Below are 20,128 nucleotides of genomic sequence, written 5' to 3'. Positions count from 1 at the left end.
AAACTGCAGGCACTCGGCCCGTCGAGGCCCGGACAATCACTGGGGGGGGGGGGGGGGCGCTTTCACCGTCTCCCAACCGGCGCAGCGGCGATCCCACGGGCGTCCGGAAAGCAGAGCCGGAGAATTGGCGAGCCGATGCGGGGTCGGAGAATCCCAGCGTAAGTGTGTACACCCCACCAAGACGGCCTGGGGGCCGGCGCAGAGACGGGAACCCACGCATATGCGCGAACACGTGCCGGCCATGGTGCGCATGCGCGAACTCGCACCGGCCGTGGCGTGCCGGCATTCGGGCGCCAGGCCTGTGGAGACCACTCCGGCGCCGTACTAGCCCCCTGGGAAGGGGTGGATAGCTGCCAGGTGAGGCCCATTGACGCTGGAGTGGCTCGCGCCACTTTTCACGCCGGAGTCAGAACTTGGCCGTAGGATTGGAGAATCATGGCCTTAAATATATTCATAGTGGTAGAAGACTTTTGGGTCCCTTTTTATGTTGACAATCATTTTATCCTCATTCTCTCTCTTTGTCAGTCTTATTTTCCTATTCTCCTCTCAACCAATTGTATTTGACATGGTTCTCACTTGAAGATTACACCTGATATTAAAAACTAGAGAGGGTCCTGTAAAGGACAAAGAGGGTAGAATACTTAATGAACTCTTTGTATCAGTGTTTACTAAGGAAGGGCAAATAGACACAATTTCGGTAGAAATGAAGATAATGGAGGCAATTGATAATGTGAAAATCGAAAGGGGGTGTTACTGGAGAGGCTGGCTATGCTTCGGGTAGATAAGTCACCTGGCTTGCATCCCACATTGCTAAAGGGTGGAGATGGCAAAAGGGCTGCCTTGAATCTTTCAATTTCCTTTGATATGGGGGAGTTGCCAGAGGATTGGAGAATGGCAAATGCGACACCTTTATTCAAGCGTGTAAGGACAATCATAGCAACTACAGACCAGTTAGTTTGTTATTAGTCGTGGGCAAGGTTTTAGAATCCATTAACAGGGAAAAAAATCAACAGACAGTTGGAGAGATTTGATTTGATTAAGGAGAGTCAGCATGGATTTTTGAAAGACTGATCTTGCTTTGTCTAAATCTAATAGAATGTTTTGATGAAGTAACAAAGGTTGATGAAGTGAATGTGGTGGATGTTGGGCAGGATTTTCCATGTAACATGCCATGAAAGCAGCCGGCCATTAGCCGGAGGTGGGATCTTCGGGTTTCCTGTTGAATGCATCCCTTACCGCTGGAAGATCCCGCCGGTTGTCTTTTAGGATAAGAAAAGCACAGTAGCATGGTGGTTAGCATAAATGCTTCACAGCTCCAGGGTCCCAGGTTCGATTCCCGGCTGGGTCACTGTCTGTGCGGAGTCTGCACGTCCTCCCCGTGTGTGCGTGGGTTTCCTCCGGGTGCTCCGGTTTCCTCCCACAGTCCAAAGATGTGCGGGTTAGGTGGATTGGCTATGCTAAATTGCCCGTAGTGTCCTAAAAAGTAAGGTTAAGGAGGGGGTTGTTGGGTTACGGGTATAGGGCGGATACGTGGGTTTAAGTAGGGTGATCATTGCTCGGCACAACATTGAGGGCCGAAGGGCCTGTTCTGTGCTGTACTGTTCTATGTTCTATAAAAAAACATTTGGCACAGTACCATATAAAAGGCCGGTTAACAAAATTGAGGCGTATGGAATAGGAGGGTCAGTGTTAAATAAGAAAAAAAGATTTGGCTATAGGACAGAAAGCAGCAAGTCGTGATAAATAGTTGCTTTATCTATATTTCCACTATATTTGCTCTACGACATTCTCATTGATTATTGTATTTGTTTTTTTTGTATGTTCAGGAAACATCAAAAACATACACAGGATTCTTTACGAATAATTGGCATAAATGATACATTGGCCAGGGAAAGCATGGGTATGTATCACCTTCTTTAATTTTTGAAGGAAAGGAGGAAGCATCTTAATGGTTATCACTGTCACTGCTTTAAGTCATGTAAATCATTGACTTTTGGAAATGCTGCTATCTGATGTTAACCCTGGGTGGTATTTAATGGAAAATTTTCTAATTTCATTCATGACGGGTTTTTCAGGTAGTTTCCCGCCGCGGGCTCTACTGGCAAGTTTGCAACCACTATCTAATGACCCAGTCACTATTTTGGGCAATGGTGAGTTTCTTACCTGTTTAGCCCACACTTTGGGCGGGATTCTACGGCACACCTCACGGGATCTACCCAAGTCCCGCGAGGTGTCAGAGTCAGAATCATGCCGAAAATGGGGTGAAACCAAACGGACCCCGACCGGCACGGCGGCTATCCCACAGGCACCCAAAAATCGGCGCCAGAGAATCTCGGCCTGCCCGGCGACTGGAAATTCCCACCCGAGGTCAATGGACCTTTACATGGTCCATCTCCCGCCCGTGGCGATGTGCAGGGTGGAAGGATCCATCCCTTAGACTTTTCAGTTTCGGGAGCTGAACTCAGAGATTGGGCTGCCATTTTGAAAGGGTACCCTGAACTCTATAAGTGAGCTTGTGGGTCCCCCCACACTCCCCACCCATGGGAAATGGCACTTTCCACAAACACTACCCCACACTCCCCAAGTGAGGACAGTCTACTATGAGTCCTTGGGGATCCCGCCTCTTCAGTCCCCCCTATGCCCCCTTATAGGCCCCCCCTTTCCAGGACTCCCTATTACCCCCCAACCTCCCAGAGTCCCCTACGTACCTGCCATGCTCCCGCCACCCTTCAACCCACCCCCCCCCCCTCTCCACCCTCCTATCATGGACCTGGCCCCCTCTTGGCCCTTAACCCTTGGCAGTGCCACCCTGGCACCCAGTAACTTTTGCACTGGCATCCGCGCAGTGTCTCTGCCAACTTGGCAGTGCCACCTGGGCACCTTTGCAGTGCCAGGGTGGCAGTGCCAAGATGCCAGCTGGGCAGTGCCAAGGTGCCCGCATCCTGGGAAGGGCCAGGCCAGGGAGTCACCCTGCTTTGATGCTGACCACCCAGAGGTCTCTGATAACTTGGGAGACTCCCCCACCGGGTGCTGGTCCACTTGGTCCACGTTTTTGTGGACCAGTGCTGAACGGTTCCTGCTGCAGCCTCACTGGGGAGGCCATTAGATCCCCGGTAAACTCGCCAAAGTCACTTTAAAAACGATTTCGGCGAGTTTTGGTTACGCCCCTTTTGGACATGATTCTGACACTGACGCCCCACGGGACTTGGATAGACCCCGTGAGGTGTGCAGGCTGCTGGGAAACCCGCAGGAGGCCTCTCCCGGCATCCAGCGGCCGCACCACGCTCGAGCGAGAGTGCAGTACAGCAGCTGGAACACGCCCCCGTCTCTCTTTCTGATTTCACTGCAGTGTACATATCTAAGTGCACTAATGATTGACATCAATTTTCCTGCTTACAGCAGGGGTTGTTCTGGTCACCTCTGCACAGCAATCAGCTAGGATAGGCAACTCATCAGGCTGAGGGATCAAATTCAGGTATATATTGGTCGCCTGCCAACACAGTGATTGGGCTGAATAATACGCTGGGGTGCTGTCGTAGCCAAAGGAAGATACTTCATTGAACACATGGTAGGCTGGATACGAACAAGGTTTATTTACACTATACACAATAACCACAAGTACTACAACTGTTCACCCAGGAAGAGGCACCCTCCCTGACCTGTTCCCTGGCCAGGGTTTATATACTGTAAATCTTCTCCCAATCAGGGGGGAGGCTCTCCCCCTCAATTACCGGGAAATTCATATTCCATGGTGGAGGAGAATCGGATACAACATAGTGCTTCGCCCCTGAGGGGTTCGTAACAGGGTCAAGAGCAGATTCCGCATCCAGACGTTGGCACGGCCTTTTGACTTTTGGGACTTCCTTTGAATCATTGATTAAACATCAATTGGGGCTTGTTAATTTCCAGGGCAGATTTGAGGCCTTCGGTGTTGGAGGGTGGGATGTCCAGCCTCCGAGGTCATTGGCCATGACCTCCAGGATTTTAAAGGGCCTCCTGGCACAAGACAGTGTCAGGAAACCCAGCAAATGCAGAATCGCTTCAAACTTCGCTGGATAATATGTCTTGAACAGTTTGCAATCTTCTAAGGTAAGTGCATTTTATTTTGAGTTCTGCTGTTTCCAAATCTTGGCACTGATCAGAAGTGATTTTCTTTTATAACCTGAAAATGCTCACCACTTCTTTGCATGGAGGAGTTTGTCAAGTTGTTGCATGTTTCCCTGTAGAGATGTCTGTGCCATTGGAGTGAGGGGCGAGGCAGGCAAGAAAGCCAAACCAGTTCGTAGATTCAGCTGGGACACCCTCGGAGCCTTCCTAGGTGTAGTCTCCGATTGATGTAAATAGTTGATGCCTATCCCTCAGAAGAAGAGGAAGCCAAGCCAAACATATGCAGCTTGGGAGAAGGTCAGCAGTGTCGAGCTTAGCAGGAGGACATGATTGTAATGCTGAAAATAATCTGGGCGCGATTCTCAGGCTTCGTTGTCCTCTCACTCGAGCGAAATGAGGCCGGTGAATACCGCGAGAGGCCATAACGATAACCGTACCGGGTGCCAAACAGTTTGCAATGCAACCAGCCCATTCCCGTAGGCCAAATCGCGATTGCGCCATATCATGGCGAGAAACCAATTCTCACTACTTAAGACCTATTTCCATACAATGAACAGGAGAAATCCCACATCCAACGGCCTCCCGTTATTCATCGGCCTCCCCAGCAAGTGGTCATGCTAGCGCCGATTAGTATTTCTTGTGACAAAACGTGAACCTGCCGGAAAAGCTTCTGTGGGAAGCCGAGGAGGTGAGTAGCTATCTTCGCTGAAGGCAGGCCAGCAGCACGGTTCAATTTCCGTATCAGCCTACCCGAACATGTGGTGACTAGGGGCTTTTCACAGTAACTTCATTTGAAGCCTACTTGTGACAATAAGCGATTTTCATTTCATTTCATTTTCATTCAAGAGCTGGGCTTGCCGCCCCAGTGCTCAGTGGAGGATGGGGAACCCTTGGCTGGAGGGGGGAGGCACCGCTAGCAGGGGTGGGCTGCCATGGGGAGGGGGGAGGCGCTGGGGGAGTAACCGCATGTGGCATCAGCATGCCAGCCCCTGGATCATGTGTACCCATTCGGGGGCAACTCTAGCCCCTGCCCGTCTGCTCCACCCACCACCCATAACCCCCACACACTGTCGAGGCCTCTGGCTGCATGGCTGAAGGCTATTGCTAATAGCGAATTGGCAAAAGTGAGCACTTCATGCAACCCAAGTAGATTCCCATGTGTGGACGGGCCATGTAGCATGTGGGAGGCATTGCCTATCATCTCAACCACACCTCGAGGCCTGGACACTGCTTGAACACTGCGGGAGGCAACACCACACATGCAGCAGCCAACGTCCGAATGCCCAAGGGATGGAACACAGCTCCGGTGATATGTCCACGGCCAGAGGGTGATTGAGTACTATGGGGAGGGGGAGATGTCTGGAGAGATGGGCCAAGGGTTCGGCCTGCATAGCGGAAGAAAGTGACAGAGGCATTATACTGGTTATGCTCAAGTGTTTTAATGTGTCACAGGGGTCATGCAGTTCCCCACTCCTGATGGTGCCGTCCCACTCATCCCACCCCCTACCTACCCCCTCCCATCTTCTACCCCCTCCCCAGTTCCCTCAGTGATCCTCAACATTGTCATAGAATTTACAGTGCAGAAGGAGGCCATTCGGCCCATCGAGTCTGCACCAGCTCCTGGAAAGAGCACCCTACCCAAGGTCAACACCTCCACCCTATCCCCATAACCCAGTAACCCCACCCAACACTAAGGGCAATTTTGGACACTAAGGGCAGTTTATCATGGCCAATCTACCTAACCTGCACATCTTTGGACTGTGGGAGGAAACCGGAGGAAACCCACGCAGACTCCGCACAGACAGTGACCCAAGCCGGAATCGAACCTGGGACCCTGGAGCTGTGAAGCAATTGTGCTATCCACAATGCTACCGTGCTGCCCCTCGTCCTTCACTTTCCTAACTCACCTGCTAGGTGTCACCCAGGACACACATCTGAGGTAGAGTCTGCCAGCTGTTGCTAATTGTGCTTTTACTTAATTGCTCTGTTTAATAACCTTTGCTCTAGAGTCGCCAGGTATCTTTCTGATACCACCACGAGGTTCAAAGCCAAGTGCTGATCAATAACTCAATACACCAGTTAGTAAGTTTCAAATCAAAACACATTTATTATACACAGTCAATCACTACTCATGCATAAAACTCTACTTACTAGACTATCTCTAACACTAAAAAGCCGATACTTAGCTTTGGAAATGGCCCACCAGGTCAGTGGAACAATGGCCTTTCGTTCGATTCTGAGGCTGCAGGCTTCAAGCTGGTATGGACTCGTTGCTAGGAGCGCATATCTCGTACCGTGCGTTGACTGGAGACTTACTTGGTTGGTGCAGCTGCTAGGCAGGTATCTCCTTGTTGAGAGTCACGGTCAAGAGTTCTTTGAGAGCTGCCAAGAAGATCGAACTGAACTTGGGGGACTCTATTTTATAGTCCCCAGGGGTTTCGCGCCCTTTTGGGCGGACCCCGTACCTGGTTCCAATTGATTGGACTAAGTCACAATCGCTTGGATCGATTTCTCCAATACTGGAGCTACTCCCTGATCGCTGGGCGGTTCCTATGTGTCCGTTGACCTACCTTTGTCTTGGCTCCTGCTGGCGCCGAGGAGTATGCCTTGGTCCTGATCGCTTCAATGTATCTAATTGTTCCTGGGGATTGCTCATTAATATGTAGATGTTTGCTGGTTTCAGTTCTGTCTGGGTTTTTGCAAGTCTCAATACACAGGAAACCATATACCTGCTTGGTTCCCTGTGCCTGGCTGAATTTCCCTGCATTCTTTGCGGGCATCCATTTTGGAATCGGGAAGTGGCCAACCAAGGTGGCTACACAGCTGCCTACCTATTCCTGTAGCCTTCGATGCCCCTGGTGGGCATCGTCAGGAGCTCTGGGGCCGGAGGACCCTGGCACACTTATCGACTGCACTTATTGGCTGCCCTCCAGCAGAGGGCAGCAGAGCAAAGCTACTGATCAGCTGTTCTGGGGGAATTTGCATACGTGCAGTGCGGTCAGCCTAAATTGAAGGTGGTTTGTGGAAGGGCTGTTGGCAAGTGACAGTTAAACCCGAAACACTTCGTGAGTGTTTCCCACCCTACCTCCTCCTCTAACCAACCCCCCCACCCCACGGTGGTTGGGAAGCGGGAGCAGGGGCCTGTCGTGAAGGTGAGTGAGTGCCTTTAAATTTGCTTAACTTTCAGCAGGAGCAGGGTTTGAGGTAATATCAGGTAAGCTCTTCCTTTCTTTTTCTTTTTCTTGTTTTTTTTTAAATCTAGAGGTGATGTCAGGGAAGGCAGTACAATGCTCCTCCTGCAGAATGTTTGAGGTGAGGGACGCCGTCAGTGTCCCTGCTGATTTCATCTGTGGGAAGTGCACCCAACTCCAGCTCCTCAAAAACCATGTTAGGGACCTGGAGCTTGAGCTGGATGAACTTCGGATCATTCGGGAGGCAGAGGGGGTCATAGATAGGAGCTTCAGGGAAGTAGTTACACCAAAGACTGGAGATAGATGGGTAACGGTAAGAGGGACTGGGAAGAAGCAGTCAGTGCAGGGACCCCCTGCGGTCGTTCCCCTGAGTAACAAGTATACCGTTTTGGATTCTTGTGGGGGGGACGACTTACCAGGGGTAAGCCATGGGGTACGGGCCTCTGGCACGGAGTCTGTCCCTGTTGCTCAGAAGGGAAGGGGGGAAAGGAGTAGAACATTAGTAATTGGGGACTCAATAGTCAGGGGCACAGATAGGAGATTTTGTGGGAGCGAGAGAGACTCACGTTTGGTATGTTGCCTCCCAGGTGCAAGGGTAAGTGATGTCTCGGATCGTGTTTTCCGGGTCCTTAAGGGGGAGGGGGAGCAGCCCCAAGTCGTAGTCCACATTGGCACTAACGACATAGGTAGGAAAGGGGACAAGGATGTCAGGCAGGCCTTTAGGGAGCTAGGATGGAAGCTCAGAGCGAGAACAAACAGAGTTGTTATCTCTGGGTTGTTGCCCGTGCCACGTGATAGTGAGATGAGGAATGGGGAGAGAGAGCAATTAAACACGTGGCTACAGGGATGGTGCAAGCGGGAGGGATTCAGATTTCTGGATAACTGGGGCTCTTTCTGGGGAAGGTGGGACCTCTATAGACAGGATGGTCTACATCTGAACCTGAGGGGCACCAATATCCTGGGAGGGAGATTTGTTAGTGCTCTTTGGGGGGGTTTAAACTAATTCAGCAGGGGCATGGGAACCTGGATTGTAGTTTTGGGGTACGGGAGATTGAGAGTATAGAGTTCAGGAGCACAGATTTGACTTCGCAGGAGGGTGCCAGTGTTCAGGTAGGTGGTTTGAAGTGTGTCTACTTCAATGCCAGGAGTATACGAAATAAGGTAGGGGAACTGGCAGCATGGGTTGGTACCTGGGACTTCGACGTTGTGGCCATTTCAGAGACATGGATAGAGCAGGGACAGGAATGGTTGTTGCAGGTTCCGGGGTTTAGGTGTTTTAGTAAGCTCAGAGAAGGGGGCAAAAGAGGGGGAGGTGTGGCGCTGCTAGTCAAGGACAGTATTACGGTGGCAGAAAGGATGCAAGATGGGGACTCTTCTTCTGAGGTAGTATGGGCTGAGGTTAGAAACAGGAAAGGAGAGGTCACCCTGTTGGGAGTTTTCTATAGGCCACCTAATAGTTCTAGGGATGTAGAGGAAAGGATGGTGAAAGAGCGAAAGTAACAGGGTAGTTGTTATGGGAGACTTTAACTTTCCAAATATTGACTGGAAAAGATATAGTTCGAGTACATTAGATGGGTCGTTCTTTGTACAATGTGTGCAGGAGGGTTTCCTGACACAATATGTTGACAGGCCAACAAGAGGCGAGGCCACATTGGATTTGGTTTTAGGTAATGAACCAGGCCAGGTGTTAGATCTGGAGGTAGGTGAGCACTTTGGAAACAGTGACCACAATTCGGTGACCTTTACATTAGTGATGGAAAGGGATAAGTATACCCCGCAGGGCAAGAGTTATAGCTGGGGGAAGGGCAATTATGATGCCATTAGACATGACTTAGGATGTGTTGGTTGGAGAAGTAGGCTGCAAGGGTTGGGCACACTGGATATGTGGAGCTTGTTCAAGGAACAGCTATTGCATGTTCTTGATAAGTACGTACCAGTCAGGCAGGGAGGAAGGGGTCGAGCGAGGGAACCGTGGTTTACCAAAGAAGTGGAATCTCTTGTTAAGAGGAAGAAGGAGGCCTATGTGAAGATGAGGCATGAAGTTTCAGTTGGGGCGCTTGATAGTTACAAGGAAGCGAGGAAGGATCTAAAGAGAGAGCTGAGACGAGCAAGGAGGGGACATGAGAAGTCTTTGGCAGGTAGGATCAAGGAAAACCCAAAAGCTTTCTATAGGTATGTCAGGAATAAAAGAATGACTAGGGTAAGAGTAGGGCCAGTCAAGGACAGTGGTGGGAAGTTGTGTGTGGAGGCTGAGGAGATAAGCGAGATACTAAATGAATACTTTTCGTCAGTATTCACTCAAGAAAAAGATAATATTGTGGAGGAGAATGCTGAGACCCAGGCTATTAGAATAGATGGCATTGAGGTGCGTAGGGAAGAAGTGTTGGCAATTCTGGACAAGGTGAAAATAGATAAGTCCCCGGGGCCGGATGGGATTTATCCTAGGATTCTCTGGGAAGCCAGGGAAGAGATTGCTGAGCCTTTGGCTTTGATTTTTAGGTCATCATTGGCTACAGGAATAGTGCCAGAGGACTGGAGGATAGCAAATGTGGTCCCTTTGTTCAAGAAGGGGAGTAGAGATAACCCCGGTAACTATAGGCCGGTGAGCCTAACGTCTGTGGTGGGTAAGGTCTTGGAGAGGATTATAAAAGATACGATTTATAATCATCTAGATAGGAATAATATGATTAGGGATAGTCAGCATGGTTTTGTGAAGGGTAGGTCATGCCTCACAAACCTTATCGAGTTCTTTGAGAAGGTGACTGAACAGGTAGACGAGGGTAGAGCAGTTGATGTGGTGTATATGGATTTCAGTAAAGCGTTTGATAATGTTCCCCACGGTCGGCTATTGCAGAAAATACGGAGGCTGGGGATTGAGGGTGATTTAGAGATGTGGATCAGAAATTGGCTAGTTGAAAGAAGACAGAGAGTGGTAGTTGATGGGAAATGTTCAGAATGGAGTTCAGTTACGAGTGGCGTACCACAAGGATCTGTTCTGGGGCCGTTGCTGTTGTCATTTTTATAAATGACCTAGAGGAGGGCGCAGAAGGATGGGTGAGTAAATTTGCAGACGACACTAAAGTCGGTGGAGTTGTAGACAGTGCGGAAGGATGTTGCAGTTTACAGAGGGACATAGATAAGCTGCAGAGCTGGGCTGAGAGGTGGCAAATGGAGTTTAATGTGGAGAAGTGTGAGGTGATTCACTTTGGAAAGAATAACAGGAATGCGGAATATTTGGCTAATGGTAAAATTCTTGGTAGTGTGGATGAGCAGAGGGATCTCGGTGTCCATGTACATAGATCCCTGAAAGTTGCCACCCAGGTTGATAGGGTTGTGAAGAAGGCCTATGGTGTGTTGGCCTTTATTGGTAGAGGGATTGAGTTCCGGAGCCATGAGGTCATGTTGCAGTTGTACAAAACTCTAGTACGGCCGCATTTGGAGTATTGCGTACAGTTCTGGTCGCCTCATTATAGGAAGGACGTGGAAGCTTTGGAACGGGTGCAGAGGAGATTTACCAGGATGTTGCCTGGTATGGAGGGAAAATCTTATGAGGAAAGGCTGATGGACTTGAGGTTGTTTTCGTTAGAGAGAAGAAGGTTAAGAGGTGACTTAATAGAGGCATACAAAATGATCAGAGGGTTAGATAGGGTGGACAGCGAGAGCCTTCTCCCGCGGATGGGGGTGGCTAGCACGAGGGGACATAGCCTTAAATTGAGGGGTAATAGATATAGGACAGAGGTCAGAGGTGGGTTTTTTACGCAAAGAGTGGTGAGGCTGTGGAATGCCCTACCTGCAACAGTAGTGAACTCGCCAACATTGAGGGCATTTAAAAGTTTATTGGATAAGCATATGGATGATAAGGGCATAGTGTAGGTTAGATGGCCTTTAGTTTTTTTTCCATGTCGGTGCAACATCGAGGGCCGAAGGGCCTGTACTGCGCTGTATCGTTCTATGTTCTATGCACAGCCATGCCGCCCTGTCCCGTCTGCTGACCTTGAGATGAGGCCTCATCAGAGGGGTAGAACTCAGGAAAGCTGGTGGCCACCACCACTCCATGGGACATCCGGATTGGCATCCAATGCCCCCTTCTCCCACTCAGTGTGCATAGGGCCTTGGGGTTCACCTCAGGATGGAGGTGCAGCTGGTTCGAGTTATCTCGCTTTGCCAGCCCCCACTGCCTCTGCGTTATCTGGCTCTGCCAGCTGCCGCTGCGTTATCTGGCTCTGCCAGCCCCTGCTGCCCCTGCGTTATCTGGCTCTGCCAGCCCCCGCTGCCTCTGCGTTATCTGGCTCTGCCAACCCCCGCTGCCCCTGCGTTATATGGCCCTGCCAGACTTCGTAGCCCCTGCGTTATCTGGCTGTGCCAGCCCCCGCTGCCCCTGCATTATCTGGCTGTGCCAGCCCCCACAGCCCCTGCGTTATCTGGCTCTGCCAGCCCCGCTGCCCCTGCGTTATCTGGCTCTGCCAGCCCCGCTGCCCCTGGGTTATCTGGCTCTGCCAGCCCTGGCTGCCCCTGTGTTATCTGGCTCTGCCAGCCCCCACAGCCCCTGCGTCATCTGGCTCTGCCAGCCCTGGCTGCCCCTGCGTTATCTGGCTCTGCCAGCCTTTGCAGCTCCTGCGTTATCTGGCTCTCCCAGCCCCCGCTGCCACTGCGTATCTGGCCCTGCCAGCCTTTGTAGCCCCTGCGTTATCTGGCTCTGCCAGCCCTGGCTGCCCCTGCGTTATCTGGCTCTGGCTGCCCCTGCACTATCTGGCTCTGCCAGCCCTGGCTGCCCCTGCATTATCTGGCTCTGCCAGCCTTCGCAGCCCCTGCGTTATCTGACTCTGCCAGCCCCCGCTGCCCCTGCGTTATATGGCCCTGCCAGACTTCGTAGCCCCTGCATTATCTGGCTCTGCCAGCCCCCGCTGCCCCTGCATTATCGGGCTCTGCCAGCCCCCGCTGCCCCTACGTTATCTGGCTCTGCCAGCCCTGGCTGCCCCTGTGTTATCTGGCTCTGTCAGCCCTGGCTGCCCCTGCTTTATCTGGCTCTGCCAGCCCCCGCTGCCCCTGCATTATCTGGCTCTGGCTGCCCCTGTGTTATCTGGCTCTGCCAGCCTTCGCAGCCCCTGCATTATCCGGCTCTGCCAGCCCCTGCTGCCCCTGCGTCATCTGGCTCTGCCAGCCCCCGCTGCCCCTGCGTTATCTGGCTCTGCCAGCCCCCGCTGCCCCTGCATTATCTGGCCCTGCCAACCTTCGTAGCCCCTGCGTTATCTGGCTCTGCCAGCCCTGGCTGCCCCTGCGTTATCTGGCTCTGCCAGCCCCCGCTGCCCCTGCATTATCTGGCTCTGCCAGCCCCTGCTGCCCCTGTGTCATCTGGCTCTGCCAGCCCTCGCTGCCCCTGCGTTATCTGGCTCTGCCAGCCCCCGCTGCCCCTGCGTTATCTGGCTCTGCCAGCCCCCGCTGCCCCTGCGTTATCTGGCTCTGCCATCCCCCGCTGCCCCTGGGTTATCTGGCTCTGCCAGCCCCCGCAACCCCTGCGATATCTGGCTCTGCCAGCCCCCGCAGCCCCTGCGTTATCTGGCTCTGCCAGCCCTGGCTGCCCCTGCGTTATCTGGCTCTGCCAGCCCTGGCTGCCCCTGGGTTATCTGGCTCTGCCAGCCCCCGCAGCCCCTACGTTATCTGGCTCTGCCAGCCCCCGCAGCCCCTACGTTATCTGGCTCTGCCAGCCCCCGCAACCCCTGCGATATCTGGCTCTGCCAGCCCCCGCAGCCCCTGCGTTATCTGGCTCTGCCAGCCCTGGCTGCCCCTGCGTTATCTGGCACTGCCAGCCCTGGCTGACCCTGCGTTATCTGGCTCTGCCAGCCCTGGCTGCCCCTGCGTTATCTGGCTCTGCCAGCCCTGGCTGCCCCTGGGTTATCTGGCTCTGCCAGCCCCCGCAACCCCTGCGATATCTGGCTCTGCCAGCCCCCGCAGCCCCTGCGTTATCTGGCTCTACCAGCCCTGGCTGCCCCTGCATTATCTGGCTTGGTCAAGCATTTAGACCTCCCTCCCAAACTGAACTGTGGTTGCAGCAGTTCAGGAAGGTGGCTATTCACCATCTTCTTAAGGGCAGTTAGAGATTGGCAATCATTGGTGGTCTTGCCAATAACACCCACATCCCATGAAAAAATATAAAATAAGAAACAACCCAGATTGTAAAATGTACGGCATTTTTCACTTTTAATAAAAATTTTACAGTTAATTACATAAATGATTGAATCATTGTGATGACCGTTGGACTCTATAAGATGGTTGTGTTTTAAATTGATTCCCTTAATTCAAGGTAAATGAGAATAATGGAGAGCGGCATGTGACATCAATGTTTTCCCATGTGACCTAGTTGCCATGGAATCAGGGATCCAGATCAGAACTTATTGAAAATAAGATGGCAGTTTTAATACCAAGACATAAAGAGAAGAGAAAGCGCCTGCTTATCGATGTGAGCCTTGCAGCCACCTAATGCTGCCAATTAATTCAGTTACCCATGGCTGTCTAACTTCTGTCATGATATGCACTCATACACATAATGAGATACAGACAGACAGTGACAGACACCCAGTACAGCCAATCAACACACAGGACAGAACACAACTAATCACCAGGCAGAACACTAGAGGGTGGTCTCCCACTATAAAACACACGAGGCATCAGCACTCTGCCTCTTTCCACTGGTGACAACTGTAGTGACAGTCAGGGTGTATATATCAGTTAGCACCTTCTGCACGTGGCTCAGAGCTAGTCTGGTCTAGTTAGTTATAGTGAGCATGCTTAGATTAGTAGAGTGTCAAACCAACAGCGAAATGTGTGCACTGCTTAACAAGTTCAATAAAGCGTATTGAACTAACATCACAGTTTGGAGTCTACTTTCAAGTACAACTGCATCCAGTTGCAGTCCGTGTTACCCCAAGGTGAATAACACGACATGGTACAAGTAGTCTACTTTCTCTAAGTGGTTTATCTCGAGTGATTCCGTGACGACCAGCATGTGCCTTCCAGCAGCATGGAGAAGATTCAGGCCCCTCCACAGCTACGGATCTCCGGCAATCTCGGCGCCAACTGGTGGGTCTTGAAGCAAAGGTTTCTTCTCTACCTTGAGGCCTCAGGCCTCGAGGATGCGTCCGATGCCATAAAAATCGCGCTGCTCCTATCAACTGCGGGGGACCAAGCCATCCAGATTTTCAACGCGCTTAATTTTACCAATGGCCAGGACAAGACCAAATTCAAGACCATTTTAGAGAAGTTTGACAGTCACTGTGAAGTTGAAACAAACGAGGGCATGGAGCGCTATATCTTCCACCAACGCCTTCAGGGTAAGGATGGTCTTTTCCAATCCTTTCGAACTCATCTCCATATATTAGCGCAGTCCTGCAATTATGGTGACACCGCTGATTCCATCATCAGGGATCAGATCATGTTTGGGGTGCACTCCGATTCCTTGCGGGAGCAACTCCTCAGAATTAAGCACATGACCCTGCCAGTCGCAATCGAGACGTGTAAAGTGCATGAGCATGCAATAAATCAGTACACCTGTCTCAAATCGGCAGAATACGAAAACTTGCCAACCACGAGGCACAGTGTACAGGCCATCACCTGGATGCAGCGCCTCAGTATTGATGAAAGCGGCCATTTTGCATGCTTTTCCCGGGGCCCCACGCATGCGCAACACAAACGGGAGAACGAAGCGGCCAAAAAACAAATTGCGCAGGTGGGAACGTCGGCTGACCGTACTGCGCATGTGCGACGACGCACAGAGGGTAACGACGTCAGCGTCATGACGAGCCCGAACTGCAGCACCGCCAACTTAGATGCAATGCCCTGCAAAAGGCAGGCGATGCTTAAATTGTGGGAAGCCTGGACATTATGCAGTCTTGTGCAGGTCTGCACCACCAGTCAAGGGCCAGCGATTCCAATTCCAACGCAAGCGCGTTCGATGTGTACAGGAAGGTTTACTGGATTCTGATCCTGGTAGCACTACGGATCCAGAGGACGACTGCCTGAAGTCCCCCTATCGTGTGGTCATCATCACTACATGTATGCCTCCTCAAATTCCGCAAGATGCCTATCTATCCTCAATGTGGATTCCACGGACGAATACACGTAAATCAATGCAGCATACAGTTCAAGCTGGACACTGGTGCTTCTGCCAATCTCATCTCTTAAGCTGATTTTGCTTGCATTAAAAAGCAACCCAAAATTTTTCCGCCAGCCTGCCAGCTCCTCAATTATAATGGCAATGCCATAACTGCACTAGGATCTTGTCATCTATTCATCTCCAACAAGATTATCACTGCCACACTGCGATTCAAAATTGTCAAGCCTGATAAGGCATCCCTGCTTGATGCCCATGCATGCAAGCTACTCAACCTCGTACAGCGAGTCCATGCCATGTCTTCTTCTAATGTGGATCTTCAGGCTGACATTGATGGCATCTTTGCTCAATACCCGGATGTGTTTGATGGAATGGGTACTCTGCCATACTGCTACAAGATCCTACTCAGGCCTGTTGCCACACCGGTAATCCATGCACAACGCCGGGTGCCAGCTCCTCTGAAGGAACGTTTAAAGGCACAGCTACAGGAGCTCCAAGACCAGGGCATCATCTCCAAAGTGACGGAACCGACTGACTGGGTCAGCTCAATGGTCTGTGTGAAGAAGCCCTCAGGAGAGTTGCGGATATGCATAGATCCCAAAGATCTTAACCAGAACATAATGCGGGAACACTACCCAATCCTGAAGCGGGAGGAACTGACCAGTGAGATGGCACACGCCAAATTCTTCACGAAGCTAGATGCATCGCATGCTTTCTGGCAGATACAGCTGGGCGAGTCCAGCAGGAAGCTCTGCACGTTCAACACACCATTTGGCAGGTACTGTTATAACCGTATGCCGTTCGGCATTGACTCAGCCTCTGAAATAGAACATAGAACATAGAACAGTACAGCACAGAACAGGCCCTTCGGCCCTCAATGTTGTGCCGAACAATGATCACCCTACTTTAAACCCACGTAACCCGTATACCCGTAACCCAACAATCCCCCCATTAACCTTACACTACGGGCAATTTAGCATGGCCAATCCACCTAACCATCTTCCAGAGGATCATGGAGCAGATGATGGGGGGGGGATTGAGGATGTGCGTGTCTACGTAGATGATGTAATCATATGGTCCACGACCCCCGAGGAACACATAACTCGTCTCAAACAAGTCTTTCGACGTGTCCATGCAAACGGCCTCAAGCTGAACAAGGCCAAATGCTCCTTTGGCATGTCATCCATCAAGTTCTTGGGCGACCAGATTCGGACAAGGTCAGGGCCATTAACGCCATGAAGACCCCGTAAGGCAAAAAGGTGATACTACGCTTCCTCGAAATGGTGAACTTCTTGGGAAAATTCATTCCCAACATGCCCTCACACACCACGGCTTCCAGGCATCTGGTGAAGAAGTCCACTGCATTCCAGTGGCTACCCACACATCAAGCAGAGAGGCACGAGCTCAAAGAAAAGCTCACCACTGCTCCGGTAATAGCGTTTATTGACCCGAAGAGATGCCAAAGACCCTCTTCTGCAGCATGTAATGTACCACCTCGCAAATGGCTGGCAAAAAGGGCAATACCCGGGAGCTGATTTCAATTGGGGCCCACAGAGCCAAGGCAGACAGGGCAGAGATGGATAGATTGGTCAGGGAAATGGGTCGGATAGATGAAGAGCACGTGGAGTTCCCGGGGGAGGTTTTACTCAGGGAGAGGCAGAGACTACAGGCGGAACTGGGGGCACTATCCAAGAGTAGGGCTGTGGAACAGCTTAGGAAGGCGAGTGGCGTGGTGTACGAGCATGGGGAAAAGGCTAGCAGACTATTAACGCAGCAACTCAGGAGGAGGGAGGCGGCCAGGGAAATAGGTAGAGTGATGGATGGGGAGGGGCGCAAAGTGGAGGACCCGGCAGGATTGAATAAGGTATTCCGGGACTTCTATCGCATGCGGTATACTTCGGAGCCGCCGGAAGAACCGGAGGAGATGAAAAGGTTTCTGGACGGGTTAACATTCCCAACAGTAGGTGGGGGGCGTGGATGAGCTGGGGGCCCCGATTAGAGTGGAGGAGGTATTGGGGGGCCTAAAGGCCATGCAGTCGGGGAAAGCCCTGGGGCCGGATGGATACCCAGTAGAGTTCTATAGGAAGTTTTCTGAGCTGGTGGGCCTGGTCTTGGCGAGGGTTTTCAATGAGACAAGGGACAGAGGGACCCTGTCGTCGACAATGTCGCAAGCCATTATATCACTGATATTGAAGCGGGGTAAAGACCCGGAGGCGTGCGGGTCCTACAGGCCAATCTCCCTGATTAATGTTGACGCCAAGCTCCTGGCAAAGGTACTGGCGGTTAGAATGGAGGACTGCGTACCGGAGGTGATTGAGGAGGACCAAACTGGGTTTGTGAAAGGTAGGCAGCATGCAACCAACCTGAGAAGATTACTTAATGTGATAATAATGCCCCCGGCGGGCAGGGAGGTGGATGTAGTGATGGCGATGGACGCCGAGAAGGCCTCTGACCGGGTGGAGTGGGACTATCTATGGGAGGTGCTCGGATGGTTTGGGTTCGGGGAGGGACTGGTGGATTGGATCAAATTATTATATCAGGCCCCGAGGGCCAGCGTCAGGACAAACAGAGAAGTGTCGGAGTACTTTAGGCTGTACCGAAGGAACAGACAGGGCTGCCCGCTCTCCCCGCTGCTGTTTGCACTGGCCATAGAGCCGCTGGCGATTACGCTCAGAGCCGCAGAGGGATGGAAGGGGATGGTGAGGGGCGGGGTAGAACATAGGGTCTCTCTTTACGCAGACGACCTGCTCCTGTACGTGTCGGACCCAGTGGCCGGGATGGGAAGTATACTGGGAATGTTGAGCAAGTTCGGCCAGTTTTCAGGATACAAATTAAATACGGCCAAGAGTGAAATGTTTGTGGTACAGGCAAGGGCCAGGAGCACAGATTGAGAGGGCTACCGTTTAGGCTGGTTGAGGAAAATTTCCGGTATTTGGGAATCCAGGTGGCACGAGACTGGGGCAGGCTGCACAAGTTAAATTTGGCCAGGGTGGTGGAGCAAATGAAGGGAGAGTTTCGGAGATGGGATGCACTCCCGCTGTCGCTGGCAGGGAGGGTGCAGACTGTAAAGATGACAATCCTCCCTAGATTTCTGTTTGTTTTTCAGTGCCTCCCGATCTTTGTCCCACCGTCCTTCTTCAAAAGAGTTAACAGGATGATCATGAGCTTTGTCTGTGCGGGAAAATTCCTGCGGGTGAAGAAGGCGATGCTGGAGAGGAACCGCAGCGAGGGAGGGCTGGCTTTGCCGAGTCTGATTAATTATTACTGAGCGGCCAACATCGCTATGATAAGGAAGTGGATGGAGGGTACGGGGTCTATCTGGGAGCGGGTGGAGGCAGCTTCGTGTAGGGGCTCCAGCTTGGCAGCCCTGGTCACAGCTCCTCTACCGCTGCCGCTGGCCAGGTACTCCACCAGCCCGGTAGAGGTGGCGACCCTGCGGATATGGGGCCAGTGGATGAGGCATGTAGGGGAGACGGGGGCGTCGGTTTGGGCGCCAATCTGCGACAACCATCGGTTTGCCCCCGGGAGCATGGATGGGGGGTTTCAAGCATGGCGGCGGGCGGGGGTGGGAAGGGTGGGCGATATGTTCCTGGAAGGGAGCTTTGCGAGTTTGAGGAGCTTGGAGGAGAAATTTGGGCTGGTAAGGGGAAATGATTTTAGGTACCTATAGTTGCGGGACTTTGTTCGTAGATAGGTCCCATCTTTCCCACGCCTCCCGCCAATGGGGATCCAAGACAGAATAGTCTCTAGGGGGGAAGAAGGGGAGGGTAGAGTCTCCGATATTTATAAGGTGCTCATGAGGGAGGAAGGGTCCCAGACCGAGGAACTGAAACTTAAATGGGAGGAGGAGCTAGGCGGGGAAATGGAGGACGGGCTGTGGGCAGAGGCCCTGAGTAGGTAAATTCGACCACATGACGGTGCCTCGGATGAGCAAATTCTTTGGGATAGAGGACAAATGCGCTAGGTGCGCGGGAGGACCAGCGAACCACGTTCACATGTTTTGGGCATGCCCTAAGCTTAGGGGGTACTGGGAGGGATTTCCGGGCGTCATGTCCCGGGTGCTAAAAACAAGGGTGGCGATGGGTCCAGGGGTGGCAATTTTTGGGGTTTTGGAAGACCCGGGAGTCCATGGGGAGAAAGAGGCCAATGTTTTGGCCTTTGCTTCCCCGATAGCCCGGCGACGAATACTATTGGCGTGGAGGGACTCAAAGCCCCCGAAGACAGAGTTGTGGCTTGCGGACATGTCGAGTTTCCTGGGTATGGAAAAAATTAAGTTCGCCTTGAGGGGATCTGTACAGGGGTTCGCCCGGCGGTGGCAACCATTTATTGACTTCTTTGCGGGAGAGTGAGCGTCAGCGGGGGGGGGGGTAGAGTAGAGTAAGAGGGATAAAATGGCGGGTAGTACTGGTGGGAGAGGAGCGGGCTTGTGCAGTATGTTACGATTGAAGAATGTACGTGGATGTTTGCACATTTTTGCCTTTTTTGCTTTCTTTCTGTTGATGTCTGTAACTGTTTACAAAGCCAAAAACTACCTCAATAAAATTGTTTATATAACAAAAAGGGCAATGCCCTCAGTTCTTTAATGTGAAGGACGATCTGACAGTCGTCGAGGGGATCCTCCTCAAGCTAGATCGTTATTCCTCACAGTCTGCAGAGCTTAATGCTCAAATAAATCCACGAGGGACACCTAGATGTCGAAAAGTGTCGGCGCAGGGCCCGGCAG

At 51.9% G+C, this 20,128-nt stretch overlaps 1 protein-coding gene across 2 annotated transcripts in view; it reads left to right on the top strand.

Annotated features, from left to right (window-relative positions):
- The window catches only part of LOC119965619 (zinc finger CW-type PWWP domain protein 2-like), a 205,696-nt gene that overhangs the window by 143,098 nt on the left and 42,470 nt on the right, over positions 1 to 20,128 (top strand). For both annotated transcript variants that reach the window (XM_038796405.1, XM_038796404.1), the window contains exon 7: positions 1,827 to 1,900. In XM_038796405.1, coding sequence (XP_038652333.1) covers positions 1,827 to 1,900 — 74 coding nt within the window. The remainder of the gene's footprint in view (positions 1 to 1,826; positions 1,901 to 20,128) is intronic.

Source organism: Scyliorhinus canicula, chromosome 5 (genome assembly GCF_902713615.1).
Source record: "Scyliorhinus canicula chromosome 5, sScyCan1.1, whole genome shotgun sequence".
In the NCBI taxonomy this organism is placed as follows: domain Eukaryota; kingdom Metazoa; phylum Chordata; class Chondrichthyes; order Carcharhiniformes; family Scyliorhinidae; genus Scyliorhinus; species Scyliorhinus canicula.
The sequence above is the reverse complement of the archived record's forward strand: the minus strand, read 5'-3'. Positions and strand labels throughout refer to the sequence as shown.